At 36.3% G+C, this 16,262-nt stretch overlaps 2 protein-coding genes across 2 annotated transcripts; one reads left to right on the top strand and one right to left on the bottom strand.

The window, feature by feature from the left end:
* Positions 1–3,607: 3,607 nt before the first annotated feature.
* LOC131842864 (uncharacterized) lies at positions 3,608–8,800 on the bottom strand. Its single transcript, XM_059191431.1, has one exon. It carries the CDS (start codon positions 8,798–8,800, stop codon positions 3,608–3,610), a length of 5,193 nt encoding a protein of 1,730 aa, XP_059047414.1.
* Positions 8,801–10,446: 1,646 nt separating this feature from the next.
* On the top strand, positions 10,447–15,618 carry LOC131842863 (uncharacterized). Its single transcript, XM_059191430.1, has 2 exons — positions 10,447–12,864; positions 12,922–15,618. The coding sequence occupies exons 1-2, from the start codon at positions 10,447–10,449 to the stop codon at positions 15,616–15,618; spliced, it is 5,115 nt and encodes a 1,704-aa protein (XP_059047413.1).
* The last annotated feature ends 644 nt before the right edge of the window (positions 15,619–16,262 follow it).

The raw sequence follows: 16,262 nt of genomic DNA, 5'->3' as shown, positions 1-16,262 counted from the left end.
TAGTACTTGAAACTGAATTATAAAATACTCTCTTATAAAATTTAAAGATCATTTATAAGAGAGTTTTTTTTTTCATAATATTTTATCTACCGTCCAGTTCAATATACAAATCCAATTGAGAAGAACTAGCAAGAAACTCAATTGAACTACTTTTTTTTTTCTTTTTAAATGCCAGTTTATTTACAATGTATATTTATATAGGTGTCTATGTCTAACATTAAATGAAAATCCCGTGCATGAACAACTATTGCCATGCACGCTCGTCATTCAAGTAATCGTTTAGTGTGTAATAGACTTTGCTCAGTAAATATGATGTAACGGATGTTTTGAATTTATTAAAGGGTAATTCCAGTATATGCTTTGGTATTTTATTGTGAACTAGCTTTTGCCCGCGGTTTCGCCCGCGTTAATTTATCCCCTTAGGGCTGGAATTTATCAAAATCCTTTCTTAAGGGATGCCTACGTGATAGTAGCTTTATGCATGCAAAGTCTCAGCCCGATCGGTTTAAAATTGACAAAGTTTCATACAAACTTTCATCCCCAATTCTATCCCCTTGGGAGTAGAATTAATCAAAATACTTTCTTAGCGGATGCCTACGTCATAACATCTACCTGCATGCCAAATTTCAGCCCGATCCGTCCAGTGGTTTGGGTTGTGCGTTGATAGATCACTATGTCAGTCACCTTTGAGTTATATATATATATTTTGTCTTTAAATCTAGTATTAATATTATGAATATTGCTGTTTTTTGGAAATAAGTAAAGATTTTTGTGTATATATAGAACTAGCGACCCGCCCCGACTTGGCACGGATGCAATGTTGATACTAAATATACGTACCTACTACAGAATATCATTATAAACAACATTTTTATAATTAGACATTAGAAACACGTTTTGTTTAGAGGTTACTCTTCTGAGAGCCACGCTCACATCTAAGCCTGCAACCACAGATAACATAATATCCTGCAACGTTGAAATGTTGACCCTACGATCCCTGCATTTTTAATCTGTAACATCTTGGAGAATATTCATTTAAATTACATGCTGTAAGGCCACATTGATCTACATTAAATGGACAATGTATTTAAGGTATTTAATTGGATAAACAATTAACGCTGTATTGCTTAAACTAACTTCGTAAATAAGCCATTTTCACGTAAAATGTAAAGGATAAAAAATAATGATTGTGAGTAAGTAGTAAGAGATAGACATATGTATATGCACTGTCGCGGACTTTGTTGTTGACCTTTTTAAGGTAATACTATAGTACATTATTTTGATTTATCTCGTGTGGTTCAGCCAGCGTTTGCAATGTAAGCGCCAAAAAGTATTTTCTCATTAGAAACCTCTATATTTATCAGTGTTTTTCTACAATATTATGCGTGCATTATATATAAACCTTTCTCTTGAATCACTCTATCTATTTAAAAAACCGCTTCAAAATCCGTTGCGTAGTTTTAAAGATTTAAGCACACCTACATAGGGACGGACAGACAGCGACAGCGACTTTGTTTTATACTATATCATGATGATAATGGTGATAATATTTGAATATATAAACTGAGAAGCAACGCTGAGTATATTTGCCTCTTTGAATTTCCCTCTTAATGAGTCACGACTCTTCATACAGTAGAGATCTGGAATGGCACGTTTTTGTAATATGAATATATTTTTAATATCTGCCGCTTTTCCCCATAGTAATATTCCATAAGAGAGTAAACTATGAAAATAACTAAAATAGACCAATGTAGCAGTATCAGTATCTGTATCAGTGTACTGTCATCTAACTTTACGCACGGCAACAGCTGCTGAACTCAGTTTCGCTGCAAGGCTTTAAATTTGTACACCCCATTGTTTTATTATTTATATTTTGATCCATTTTTTTTTTTTGTTCTAAACAAATTATAATAGATTTGTCAATAATGCCGAGACATGCAATTTCACCTCATAATGAATTTCACCTCATTATATTTCTTTTAGTACCTAATCAAATATGTGTTCCAGTAGTGTTTGCGCGTGTTCTAAAAACTTAAATAAAAAAAAAATATATAATGAATGTTAGTAAGCCGCCACACTGCTTCTTCCCGCCCCCCTTCCTCTGCTGTATGGACTGAATTATGATTCGCCGCCATGTAACGAGTGAAACAACCACCGCATGCACCAATAAACAACAACAACTCCTTAAATATTAAAACAAACTGTATTAGTGTCGCGAGTGTGCTGTAATGAAATTAAAAAACTCAAGTGCTTCAAGTCATATCATACAGTTCATCTATAAACTATAATTTGTACTATAATTTGGGTGAGTTCCTTAATTTCCCTTTTCCTTCGATAACTGCAGTGTGGCTAAAAAATACATCAAGTAACGTTCAACCATGGTGGTTTTATTTAGCAAAAAAAAAAAAAAGCCCTCATCATCAATCAACATTTCAATCAATCAATCAATCAATCAATCAACTAATATCACGGAACTGTGGGCTTAAACCCCCACAGTCGTAATATACTATCAGATAATTAATTCGTCTTTAAAAGTAATAAATCAACGGAAGACGCTATTCTTGAAGTTACCGATTATATCATACTAGCTTTCCGCCCGCGGCTCCGCCCGCTGCTTCGCCCGCGTAGACTATAGGTTATCGTGCGATTAAAGATCCGTGCTCTGTAGTGTAATGTTATAAAGTCTATACCTTTTTCTTGAGTCACTCTATCTATTCTGTCTATTAAGAAAAAACTTATCAAAATCCGCGTAGTTTTTAATATCAAAACATACATAAGTAGGGACAGACAACGGGAAGCGAAATTGTTTTATATTTAATAGGGGCCTGTTATTTATTTTATTTTTATTTATTAAAACTTTAAAGCACAAATGCATAAATAAATGTGCACATAGCGGACAAAGCGGATTAACACCTTGAGGCATTTTCTCCCAGTTAACCATTGGGCAAACAGAGATTCATGTGGGCGGTGAATTAACATAATTTGAAAATCAAATCCTAAAAAAAATATAAAAGAAGGTAACTTTAATATGATTACATATAAATACATATGCGAACATACTTATATATTAATAAATAATTACACATCTATACATATAAATAAAATTGGAGTGTCCGTTTGTAATATTGAAATAACCGTTTTCTAGTACATGCATATGAATATAAATGTGGTTGAAGACGTCCGCGCCGCGATATTCAGACAGCCCAAAAACCTCGAAATGAAACACCACATACGAGGGAAAGAGTATAATGATATCAAAAAATGGTGTTACAAAATACTGAATAATAAAATTTTACAATTGTGTATATCAATCAATGAAAACGAAATAATATCGAGTTTCAGAAATCTAACAGCGCCATCTAGTATTCATTTCGGAACTAAATTACGTAAACAACATTTGCATTCTACAGATAATCATTGTGAGATATATAACTTATTTGCTACATTATTTTTATACTAACAGTACTATTTAATTATACAGATACTATATTTATAATTAATACATACTAGATATAGTGGCGCCCTCAACATTCCGCCCACCAAGAACATGCTGTTCTTCCAACAACCGCCCACCGTGCAATGTATATCTAAATTTAAATGAATATCTTTATGAAACATAAGGGTCTATTGGAAGGCGACATATCTTGATGAGTGGACGCTTAATTACAGAATTTCTACATCTTAAACTAACAACACGAATCAAACCGTCGTCTCCTGGATGTACATCAATGATTCTGGCAAGGGACCACTTCCCGGGTGGTAAATTTTCGTCCTTTACAATAACGAGATCTCCTATTTTAATATCGTTATTGTGTCTTTTTGTCCATTTCGGTCTCTGTTGAAGTCTGCTCAAATATTCGCGAGTCCATCTGTCCCAAAAATGTTGTACCATTCTCTGTACTAACTGCCAACGATTTAAACGGTTTATATTATCTGTGATGTACGATCTTTCCGGAACTATAATAGGTGGTACTCCTATCAAAAAATGACCAGGTGTTAGAGGTTGTAAATCATTAATATCATCACTAATTGGCGAAATGGGTCGAGAATTTAAGCAGGCTTCAACTTGAGCCGTAACCGTAGCCATCTCCTCATAAGTTAATGTGGTATTGCCAAGAATCCTCTTCAGGTGAAATTTAATCGAGCGCACGCTTGCTTCCCATATGCCTCCGAAATGGGGCGCACTTGGTGGGATGTTATGCCATTCAGTGCCATCTCTAGCAAGCATGTCTAAAATTTCGCCATTAACAGTGCGCAATTGTTCTTTTAACAGGGCTCGTAACTCCTTGTTACCAGCGATAAAGTTAGTGGCATTGTCGCTCCACATGTGACGGCAGTGTCCTCGTCGAGCGGTAAATCTTTTGAACGCAGCAATAAAATCGACACTCTCTAAACTGCTTACAATTTCAATGTGAATGGCCTTTGTTGCCATGCAAATAAATATACATAGATAACCCTTAGACGTTTTACAACCTCGACCCTTAGATATACGCAAGTCAACAGGTCCAGCAAAATCAACTCCGCTATGCAAAAAGGGTCTTGTGGGTGTTACTCTTTGGGGAGGTAGATCGGCCATTAATTGTGTACCAATAGTTGCACGGTGTCTGGCACAGATAACACATCTATGCACTTCTTGCTTAATCATTCTCTTGACACCGAGAATCCAGTAATTCTGTCTCAAGAAACTTAGCATGAGAGTTGGACCCCCATGTAAAGTTTTTTTATGTGCATTTGCGATAATTAGTTTGGATAAATAATGACAATCGGGCAAAATTATCTGATGTTTCGCTTCTTCAGGAATATTAGCGTGTCGTAAACGACCTCCGACTCTTAATATGCCGTTTTTATCTAAAAATGGACTAAGAGATCGCAGATTGCTGTATTGTTTTACAGCTTTACTGTCCTTAATACTCGCTATATCCTTAGAAAATTCTTCTTGCTGACATATAAGGATGCATGCTTTCAATGCATTGTCTAATTCTTCAGCAGTTACATATTTTGGGAATTTGTTTATCCTTATCTGTCCGAAACGTTTACAAAGTGCTATTACTCTCTGTAGTCTTGTCACTGTAGAAAATCGTGTAAATATTTCTGAAAAGTTATTCTCTATCTGTGTTGTAAATACTTTTACCGGTCTTTGTTCTATTTCTCCTTCTTTCAAATCTGGTAGGGTTATCATATGTTTTATAGTATCTCTTCTCAGCCATTCTGGCCCTTTCCACCATAATGTCTCTTTCTTTAACTTAGATGCAGTAACTCCTCGAGATGCTAGATCAGCAGGGTTCTCCTTGGATGGTACATGAAACCAATGATGACCAGGTAATGAGGTTATTATCTCAGATGTCCTATTTGCCACAAATGTCTTCCATGTGCTTGGATGTTTCTGTAGCCAAGATAATACGACGTTCGAGTCCGTGTATGCATAAATGTGCTGTCTTGGTACATTCAAATGTTCTGCAATCTCAATAAGCAGCCGTGTTAATAAGACCGCTCCACATAACTCCAAACGTGGCAACGATATAGTTTTTACCGGAGCCACCTTAGTGCGAGCTGAAATTAAATGAATATGGATCTTATGGTTAGAATCTGTAACTCTTGCATACACTACTGCCCCGTATGCTACAGTGGAGGCATCTGAGAATCCATAAAGTTCTAGTTTTGTATCTAAACTAGTTGTATTTAACCATCTCTCTACAGTAATATCAGATAAACAGTGTAATTCTTCTCTGAACTTGAGCCAATTATATGCCAAGTCACTAGGCACTTCTTGGTCCCAGGTTACACCAGTAAGCCATAGCTTCTGCAAAAAAATCTTACCAATGATGATAACTGGCGCAAGCCATCCCATTGGATCAAATAATTTGGCTACATCTCGTGCAATAGATCTTTTTGTCACTGGAGATGATATATCTGGAATATCTACTGAATACTGAAACTCATCTTTTGTTCTGTCCCATACTATTCCTAATGTTTTAATTGTACCTTCCAGTTGAAACTCTAACTCAGTAACTTCATCATCTGCTTTTCTCATATAACTTAGAAGCTCTGTATCATTAGTATTCCACTTCTGTAACTGAAACTTGCCAGCAGCCATTAAACCATTCATCTCATCATAAATCTTTTTAGCGGTTTCTATTGTGTCTGCACCTGATAATAAGTCGTCCATATAAAAATCTGTAGTTGTAATTTTTGAGGCCAAGGGATACTTATTCGTCTCCTCCTTTGCAAGCTGATGCAGTGTTTTTGTCGCTAAATAAGGAGCACTGGCAGTACCAAAAGTGACTCTGGTCATTCTATAATGTTTAATGTCTTCAGTAGAATTGTTTCTCCAAAGGAGACGTTGATAATTTGAACTTGCTTCGTCAACTTTAATTTGCAAATACATTTTTGTAATGTCGGCCACTAAACAGATCTTGTGGTATCGCCATCGTAGAATGATGTGGCGTAAATCTGGTTGAAGACGAGGACCAACCATGAGACTATCATTGAGTGAAGTTCCGTTTTTGTATTTACACGAAGCATCCATTACAACTCTCACTGTCGTCTTTTTCGGATTAATCACGGCATGATGAGGTATATAAACAGCTGTTGGTATCTGTCGATCATGTTCCTCAACTATCTCTTCCATGAAATCTAAATTTAGGTACTCCTTCATGACATGACTGTATTGTTTCATTAAATCAGAATCTTTTGTAAATCTCTTCTCCAATTGTATCAGTCGTCCTTCAGCTATATCTCTCGATGATCCATATTGACAAGGTGGATTTGCTTCTTTAAATGGTAGACGTACTATAAATCTACCACTTTTATCTCTAGTATAAGTCTCCTCATACATTTTCTCACATCGACTCTCCTCTTCAGTAAGAATCTTCTCATGTTTAGAATCAGATTCCATCTCCCAAAATTTTTGTAGTAAATTATCCTCAATTGTTAGATGCATACTAGTCGTGATTTTGTAGCTTTGTATAGTCTCCTCATTGTGCAACCGGCCTAACAAAATCCACCCGAGGTATGTATTTTGCGCTGTAATGGTACCACGGGGGCCTTTTCTTAATCCTTCTTTCAGGATCTCACTGTAAATTTCTGCACTCAACAGGATATCAACCTTCCCAGGTGTGTCAAAGTATGGATCTGCTAAATCCAAGTTGTGCAGATGTAGCCAGTTCTGTTCGCGTATTCGTTGAGCAGGTAGTGCCCGAGTAATCGACTTCAAAACAAACGCCTGTACTGGTACAGTGAAGTTTGAATCATATCTCGATTGTGCAACGAATGTAACCATGCTAGTGGATGTGAGACTTGCTTTGTCATTGTCGCCCAGTCCATTAATTGTGCATCTGACTGTAGTTTTCTTTAATCCAAGGAACTGTGCAGCGGACTCCGTTATAAATGAACCTTCGGATCCCGGGTCTATCAGAGCACGCAAAGAATATGTAGTCCCATTTGTTGTATGAATTTTAACCAATGCTGTGGCCAACAGCACATTTTTGGTCATTTCCTGGTCCGCGTAATGGGCCACTACATTGTGTTCGACTGGTGTTGTAGCTACTTCAGGTTGTCTATTATCTCGTATGTGTGAACTTCCTCCTGCATCTGGAGAAAGATGATCTGAGGTGTTTCCTTCGGGGTGAATAAGTGAATGGTGTTTCTTACCACATCTCCGACATGTAGACCTTTGTTTGCATTTGTCAACGGTATGATACGGAATCAAACAGTTGTAGCATAATCTGTTCTGTTCCACGAAGCGTTTGCGATCAGTATATGTAAGGTGGGCAAATTCTTTGCATTGATATATAAAGTGATTCCCGTGACAATATTTACAACTAGTTTTGAATGTCGTGTGAAAGGTGTTCTGCCTTGTACTAGGTCTGGACATGGTCTTTGTGGATTCCAACATCTCAAGAGTGCGAAAACGTGACTCAAGGTAGCTGCATAATTGTTTAAATGTCGGCAAGCTATTACCGTCGTCTTCTAGACTGATTTGTTGTTCCCATAAACGGATAGATTCTGGATCTAATTTAGTGACAGTTAGGTGAACTAGAATTGCATCCCAACTCAAGGTGTATACTCCAATATTGTTCAATGCACTTAGACATTCATTTGTTGTGTCAAGCAGGTTTTTAATAGTTCCTGCTGATTCTGTAGATAGCGACTTTTGTGACAGTAATCTTTTTAGAATAGATGTGACGATAAATCGTTTATTATTGTATCGCTTTTGTAATATCACCCACGCATCTTCATAATTAGCTTCACTTATGGGTATGTGTTTTAATAATGTTGCTGCTTCTCCACTCAGACTAGACTTAAGATAATGTAGTTTTTGTACGTCCATAAGTGCTGAATTTCGATGAATAAGCGACACAAATAAATCATGAAATGGTATCCACTCGGAATATTTTCCTGTAAATACGGGAATATTAATATGGGGTAATTTTAATTCCGGAGTCATAGCTGTAGGTGCTTTCGACTGAGACAACGTGGTCTGATTACTATCTGAAGTCGGATTAGGTGAACAAAATGTCTTAAGAATCTCCTTCATCTCACATTTAGCAGCAGTAAAAATATCTTCAGTTAAATCATAAATTTCATTCTTTATGTAATCTGATTCATGTATATTAATCTCAGTGGTTATCATTAATATTTGATGATTTTGTTTAAAGTTGTTCCATAAATCTTCTAACAATTCTAATTTTACTTGAGCGTATGTTTCCGTCAGTCTAGCTTTAGGTGTTTTCTTAAAGTTTTTTAAAGCCTTGTCTAATTGTTTATGTAATTCCATTTGTGTTTTAATTAAATTCGCCATGTTAAATTATCACAAAATAAAGTCCAAATGAAGTATTCACAAAAACAATTTACTAATCAGAGAAAACACAAAATGTCATTTAAACAGTATATTTTAAAGTCCTTGCAATGCAACACGAATTATTCTAAGTCTCTGACAGATGCATATGGTTACAAGTTAATAAAATATTGCTAATATTTCAAAGTTCCAAAACACTCAAATTTCTAAAGTTATTAGGAGTATCAAATTTTTCTATTTGATTAGAAGAAATTATTCAATGTTTTTAGGAGTATTCAAATTGCAAGTTTTTAGGATTATTAAATTTTAAAGTTTTTAGGAATGTCTACTAAATTTTTCACTACAAAGTTACTTTTAATCACTTTTAATTCACTAAGTTCCACTTTTAATTATTTTGTACTCACTGTTCTTTAAAGTCCAAAGTCCTTTGTCACTTTCACATTTTCTTCACTTATCCACTTTTGTCACTTTTACTTTTTCTTCACTTATCCACTTTTGTCACTTTTCTTCACTTTACCTTTTCACTGTCTAAACACTACGACGCGATATACTAAGCGAACGCGATTTTTTTTAGAATCCGGCTGTCGAAAGACCAAATGAAGACGTCCGCGCCGCGATATTCAGACAGCCCAAAAACCTCGAAATGAAACACCACATACGAGGGAAAGAGTATAATGATATCAAAAAATGGTGTTACAAAATACTGAATAATAAAATTTTACAATTGTGTATATCAATCAATGAAAACGAAATAATATCGAGTTTCAGAAATCTAACAGCGCCATCTAGTATTCATTTCGGAACTAAATTACGTAAACAACATTTGCATTCTACAGATAATCATTGTGAGATATATAACTTATTTGCTACATTATTTTTATACTAACAGTACTATTTAATTATACAGATACTATATTTATAATTAATACATACTAGATATAGTGGCGCCCTCAACAGTGGTTGTTCGACCAATATCAATTAAAGTTCTCAATATTTATACTAGATGGCGCTAGGTGAAATGTACAACGCGCTATAGTTTCGTTTTCTTTGATTATGACCACTGTACGGAATTTTGTAATTATTGAGTTCGATTTACACCCGAATATATCTTTGTTTAATATCCAATTCGGTGTTGTTTGATTTCTTGGCTTCGAGTAAAACATTGGCCTTCGACCCGGACAGTGGCGACCTCTAGTGGTACTTTAGTGAAGTGAAGTTCGGTGGTGAGTGAGCTAGTGATTTAGTGTCGTAAGTAGCTGGGACGAACTGTAAGTACAATCAAGTTATTATTGGTTAGGAGTAGCTTAGGGACTTAGAAAAATAATTAGTGAACTGGACTTAGAATATTTCGCCAAAATTGTGTGAGACGGGGAACCTATGCCCGAAAACACAGCGAAATAAATGCAAAAAACACTTGTAAAAATTTCGGGTTCTAATAAAAAACTTAGAAAAATTTGTGAGTTTAAATATTGTAACATTCAGTGATTATTGAACTAACTCTAATAACTTGAACTTTAGTAATCAGTGCGACATTGTGAATAGACATTTGTATTTTTTTATGCTCACTCACCCAGTGTATCGTTTAAGACTCAGTGCAAACGGTTATTAATTGACTTTCAACTTTCAATTGGCAATTTACTAAAACAAAAATGGAAGGTTTAATGAAAATTCAGAAAAGTATTCAAGATAAAATAAATAAAAATTATAGCAATTATAAAAAGTCAAAAAGTCGTAGTTCATATGGATATTTTGCAGAGAGATTAAATATTTTAAATAATAATTGGCGGGAGTTTGAAGAAAATCATCGGAATATTTTAAAAGAAGCCGTAGATACAGACATAGATATAAGTTATTTTAAACTAAGTCTATTTGATGAAGTTGAAGAATTATATGTTGAATTTAAATGTGCACTCCAAGATTCTATGGCATTATTAAAAAAAGATGAACCAAAGGAAAAAGAGGAGAACAGTAAAGATCAATCTTCAAACTCGCCTTCTGGAAGTAGTATTGCTCATTTACCACGAATTTCTTTACCAATTTTCTCAGGAAAATATTTGGAATGGCAGTCTTTCCATGATTTATTTGTTTCTATGATCGACAGTAATACATCTTTAGCAGAAGTTCAGAAGTTGCACTACTTAAAGGCACACCTCAGTGGAGAAGCTGAACAGATATTACGTCATATCCCAATCACAGACGCTAATTATACACAGTGTTGGAATAAGCTAAAAAAGAGATATAATAATAGGCGCTATATTGCTAATTCAATTCTCACGAGACTGGTCGGTCAAAGGAAGTTGATGACAGAGTCTGCAAACGGAATCAAGCAGTTACTGGATACAACAAATGATTGCCTGAGTGCATTATCTAATATAGGAGTCAATACATCTTCTTGGGACATTATCATTATACATCTTGTGTCATTAAAACTAGATAATAGTACTAGAGTTCAGTGGGAGCACAGGATCAGTGACCACTCAGACATATTACCAACGTTAGAGGAATTCAATAAATTCCTAGAATGCAGGTTTTTGGCTATGGAATGTCTTCATAATAACGAGAGAAATGATGATAAAGTAGAGAGACCAAAAGTTTTTAGTGTTACCGCAATCTCCTGTTCCTTTTGTAAAGAAAGTCATCTATTATTCCAATGTGAAAAGTTTTGTAATGAGAGTTATGAAAGTCGTCATGAATTTATTCAGAAAAATAAATTATGCTTCAACTGTTTTGGAAGTAATCATCCAGTGAGCCGATGTAAGAGACGTACCACTTGTAGGCGTTGCGGACGGCGACATCACTCTTTACTGCACCCTGAGGGAAGTTCGAGTTCATCGTCTAATATGGAACTAAATCAAACGAATGAATCCGAGCACAGAGAGCAAGAAAATGTGCAGAGAGAGGAGGTTCAAGAATCAAGTCGAATTTCAACACATTTTGCTAATGGCTCAATATCATCACCTGGTCAAGTAATGTTGGCTACGGCTTTAGTACACGTGGACACTAATAGAGATTGTTATACACTGCGAGCATTACTGGATCAGGGTTCTCAAGCCTCATTCGTTACGGAGCGTGTTGTTCAATTATTAGGGCTTCGTAAAATTCCTTTCAAGGGAATAGTATCTGGCTTGGGTGGAGATCAGTTTAACTTATCCATCAAACATATGGTCATTTTTAAGATACAGTCCATTTATACCTCGTTTAGTTATGAAATTCAGGCCTATGTTTTGAACGCTTTGTCATCCAGTTTACCAGCTCAAAAACTTAATATTCAAGATTGGCCAGAATTATCAGGTTTAACTCTGGCTGATCCCGGTTATGGTACACCTAGTAAGATAGACTTGTTGCTAGGGGCGGATGTTTATGGAATGATCCTAACGAATAATATTATTAGAAAGGGCAGTGTCACTGCTCAAGATACACAGCTGGGGTGGATATTATCCGGTAGAGTAGAAGTAAACCATCATTGTCACCATTCCAGCATAGTTAGCATGCATTCGCTGGATAATTCTGATGAGATATTGCGTAAGTTCTGGGAGTTGGAGTCTGGTAAAGAGCAGAATTTCATGTCAGAAGAAGATAAAGCTTGTGAAGAGTATTATGAAAAGACTACAACCAGGGATGAATCAGGTCGTTATGTTGTGCGACTACCGTTTCGCAAGAATAATCCTGATTGCGAACAAGGAGATTTTAAAGAAATAGCTAAAAAGAGATTACTGACTATGGAAAGAAAGTTGGAAAAGGATCCAATTCTAAGAAAGGAATGTTCAAAAGTAATAGAAGAATATATAGATATGAATCACATGGAACTTATAACTGAAGAAAGAGAAAAGGTTAGAGCAGATGCCGTTTACTTACCGTTGTTAGTTGTTGTTCGGTTAGATAAATCAACCACAGCGGTTCGTCTGGTGTTTGATGCTTCGTGTAAAGGGAATAATGGTAAATCATTGAATGATGACCTACTTACCGGTCCACGATTGCAGGGAGAGTTGAGACATCTATTGATGAAGTGGCGTACGTATCCAATTTGCTTTGTGGCAGATATCATCAAGATGTACCGGCAGGTTAAGGTACATGACGAAGACACCAGATTTCAGCGAATTCTGTGGAGACACAATTCAAACTAGCCCTTCAGGGAATACCGTATCCTGAGAGTAACTTTTGGAGTTTCTTCTGCGCCTTATCTTGCAGTAAAGTCACTTCAACAAGTCGCCAAGGATGAAGGCAAGCACTTCCCTTTGGCAGCTGATAGAGTACTGCAAGATTTTTATATGGATGATCTTATGTCAGGTTGTCAGACGGAAGAGGAAGCAGTTGATATATACAATCAAATGGTCGAATTATTAGAAAGAGGTGGATTTAAATTGCAGAAATGGGCAAGTAATAGTCAGAAACTTATGCAAGAAATTCAAGAAGACAACAAAGCAGACAGAAACTTGGTGATTAAGACAGATGATTTGGTCAAAATTTTAGGAGTGTCATGGAATGTCTCATCTGATGAATTTGAGTACGTAATTAAATTACATCCACAAAAGCAGCCAATTACAAAGAGAGTCATTTTATCCGATATATCTCGCCTTTTTGATCCACTGGGTTGGATTGCACCGGTTATTATTCAAGCGAAGATATACATTCAAAAGCTTTGGCTTGCAGGACTTGGCTGGGATGAGGAAGTGCCATCTGATCTGCTAGATAAATGGATTTCATTTCGAGAAGAATTGCCAAAACTTAATCAAGTCAAATTACCTCGGTGGATGCACGCAACGTACGATACCACTGACATAGAAATCCACGGATATTGTGATGCCTCCAACGATGCATATAGTGCAGTCGTTTATTCTCGTATTAAAGACAAGTTTGGAGAAGTTCATGTTAACTTGATAGGAGCGAGGACTAAGGTTGCTCCCATTAAGCAGATCTCCATACCTCGTTTAGAGCTTTGTGGCGCGGTACTTTTGGCAAAATTGTTATCGGAGGTGTCATCAGTCATGAAGGTATCCAAGGTTCAATTACGTGCTTGGACTGATTCAACCATAGTTTTAGCCTGGTTGAAAGGCGAACCAAACCGTTGGAAGACGTTTGTCGCCAACCGAGTAACTGAAATATTAGAGGTTTTAGACAGCAGTCAATGGTCACATATTGAGTCTAATCAAAATCCTGCTGACTGCGCGTCTCGAGGATTGAGGCCAGGGGAATTGATCGAGCATGGATTATGGTGGCATGGACCGCAGATGTTACATGAATCCTATTACGAGTTTCCTCTAATTGAGAATTTGTCTACTGATTTGGAGAAAAAAGCCATTAAATCTTACCTTGCTGTCTCAGATCGAAGTAATGAAGAACTGCCTGTCTGGACTAAATATTCATCACTCAATAAGTTGATAAGAGTAATTGCTTTTTGTTTGAGGATCGTTAATAAACTGAAACATAGAAAATTGTTACCTTCATATCTTACAGCTGCTGAATTAAATTATAGTCTGAACATTTGCCTGAAACACTGCCAAAGCTCATCCTTTCCCATTGAAATTGAACAGTTGATGAAGTGTCGATCCATCCCAAAAGGTAGTAAAATATTGTCTTTGTGTCCATTCCTAGATGATAAACATATAATGAGAGTACGTGGACGTATAGAGCATAGTCAAGAAGATTATGATGCGAAACACCCTATAATCTTGCCGCGTGATCATCATATCTCTAAGTTAATTGTAGCAGATGCTCACGAGAAAACGCTGCATGGCGGACCACAATTAATGCATAATTATATCAGTACCAGGTACTGGATTATCAACGTGAGGAGTATAATTAGACAATATATTAAGAAGTGTATTACATGTATTCGATATAGTACCTCGTGCCAACAACCCTTCATGGGTGATTTACCAAGCTCACGTGTTACAGCGAGCCGTCCATTTAGCCGAAGTGGAGTTGACTACTGCGGTCCTATCAACGTTAGAATATCCAAGGGTCGCGGATGTCGATGCTTCAAGGGCTATGTATGCCTTTTCGTGTGTATGGTGACACGCGCAATCCACTTGGAAGTGGTAAGTGATATGACGAGTGAAGGATTCATTGCAGCTTTCAAGAGATTCGTGGCTCGTCGAGGCCACTGTCAGGAGATTTGGAGCGACAACGGCACGAACTTTGTGGGCGCATCAAAAGAGCTACGTGTTTTATTTAAGGCTGAAAAGTCGAGTATTTTAGATGAAGTTGCTCAATGTTTAGCAAATACAGGAACCGAATGGCATTTTATACCTCCCCGCGCTCCGAATTTCGGGGGTATCTGGGAGGCAGGGGTTAAATCAACAAAGTATCACTTGAAACGTGTGCTTGATGGTACCACCTTAACCTATGAGGAGCTTTCCACATTGTTGGCCCAAGTGGAAGCCTGCTTGAATTCTAGACCTATGTATAGGTTACCCACTAGTCAGGAGGATAGTTTGCCTCTCACACCAGGCCATTTCTTGATTGGGGAACCGCTTATTACAGTTCCAGAAAATAATTACATGAACCATAATAGCAGTATGTTGCGTAGATGGCAACTCATGCAGAAACTTACTCAAAATTTTTGGCGTAAGTGGTCAAGAGAATATCTCACAACACTTTGCAACAGGTATAAATGGACAAAAGTTACTCCTGAACCTCAAATAGGCCAAGTTGTTTTAATTAAAGAGGATGATCTTCCTCCAAGTAGATGGTTGTTCGGTCGAATTGAGGAAAAGCACCCTGGTCCAGACAATATAACTAGAGTTGTCACCTTGCGTTGTAAAGAAAATTGTATTAAAAGACCTGTATCGAAACTTTGTATTTTGCCAGTTGTTCAATAAGTTGTTATATAGCTATAAGTCTGCATGTCTAAATGTGTATTTTAAAATTGATTTTTTTGTAATTGTTTAATTTGTGTAATTGTGCTTTGTTTGGTTTCTTTTAATTGTTTGGCATTTAGTAAGGATTTGTTAATGCGTTGTTTGTTTTTGTTTGTTTCATTTGTTTTAGTCACATTGTTAATAGAGTATAATTTAGTGTTTGATTCTTGCTGATGTACGAAGTATCTAGCGAAGATATTTGTTGTATTCATTACGATGTTTAGTTCTATTTCTCTAGATATGTATATTCATTTTAAAAAATAATTGGGTGCCTACTTTATTAGTTGTGTATAAATGTCATGGTGGGCGGTCATTAAGAACACTAGTTCTTGGTGGGCGGAATGTTCGACCAATATCAATTAAAGTTCTCAATATTTATACTAGATGGCGCTAGGTGAAATGTACAACGCGCTATAGTTTCGTTTTCTTTGATTATGACCACTGTACGGAATTTTGTAATTATTGAGTTCGATTTACACCCGAATATATCTTTGTTTAATATCCAATTCGGTGTTGTTTGATTTCTTGGCTTCGAGTAAAACAGTGGTACATACATCAAAATAAAATATTTTTTTACAATTTTTGTCAGTCTTTCTGTCTGTTTG

This window comes from Achroia grisella, unplaced genomic scaffold (genome assembly GCF_030625045.1).
Source record: "Achroia grisella isolate CSIRO2021 unplaced genomic scaffold, CSIRO_AGI_Agris_v1 utg257, whole genome shotgun sequence".
NCBI lineage: Eukaryota > Metazoa > Arthropoda > Insecta > Lepidoptera > Pyralidae > Achroia > Achroia grisella.
Note: the sequence above shows the minus strand (reverse complement) of the source record. Positions and strands in the feature narration are given on the sequence as shown.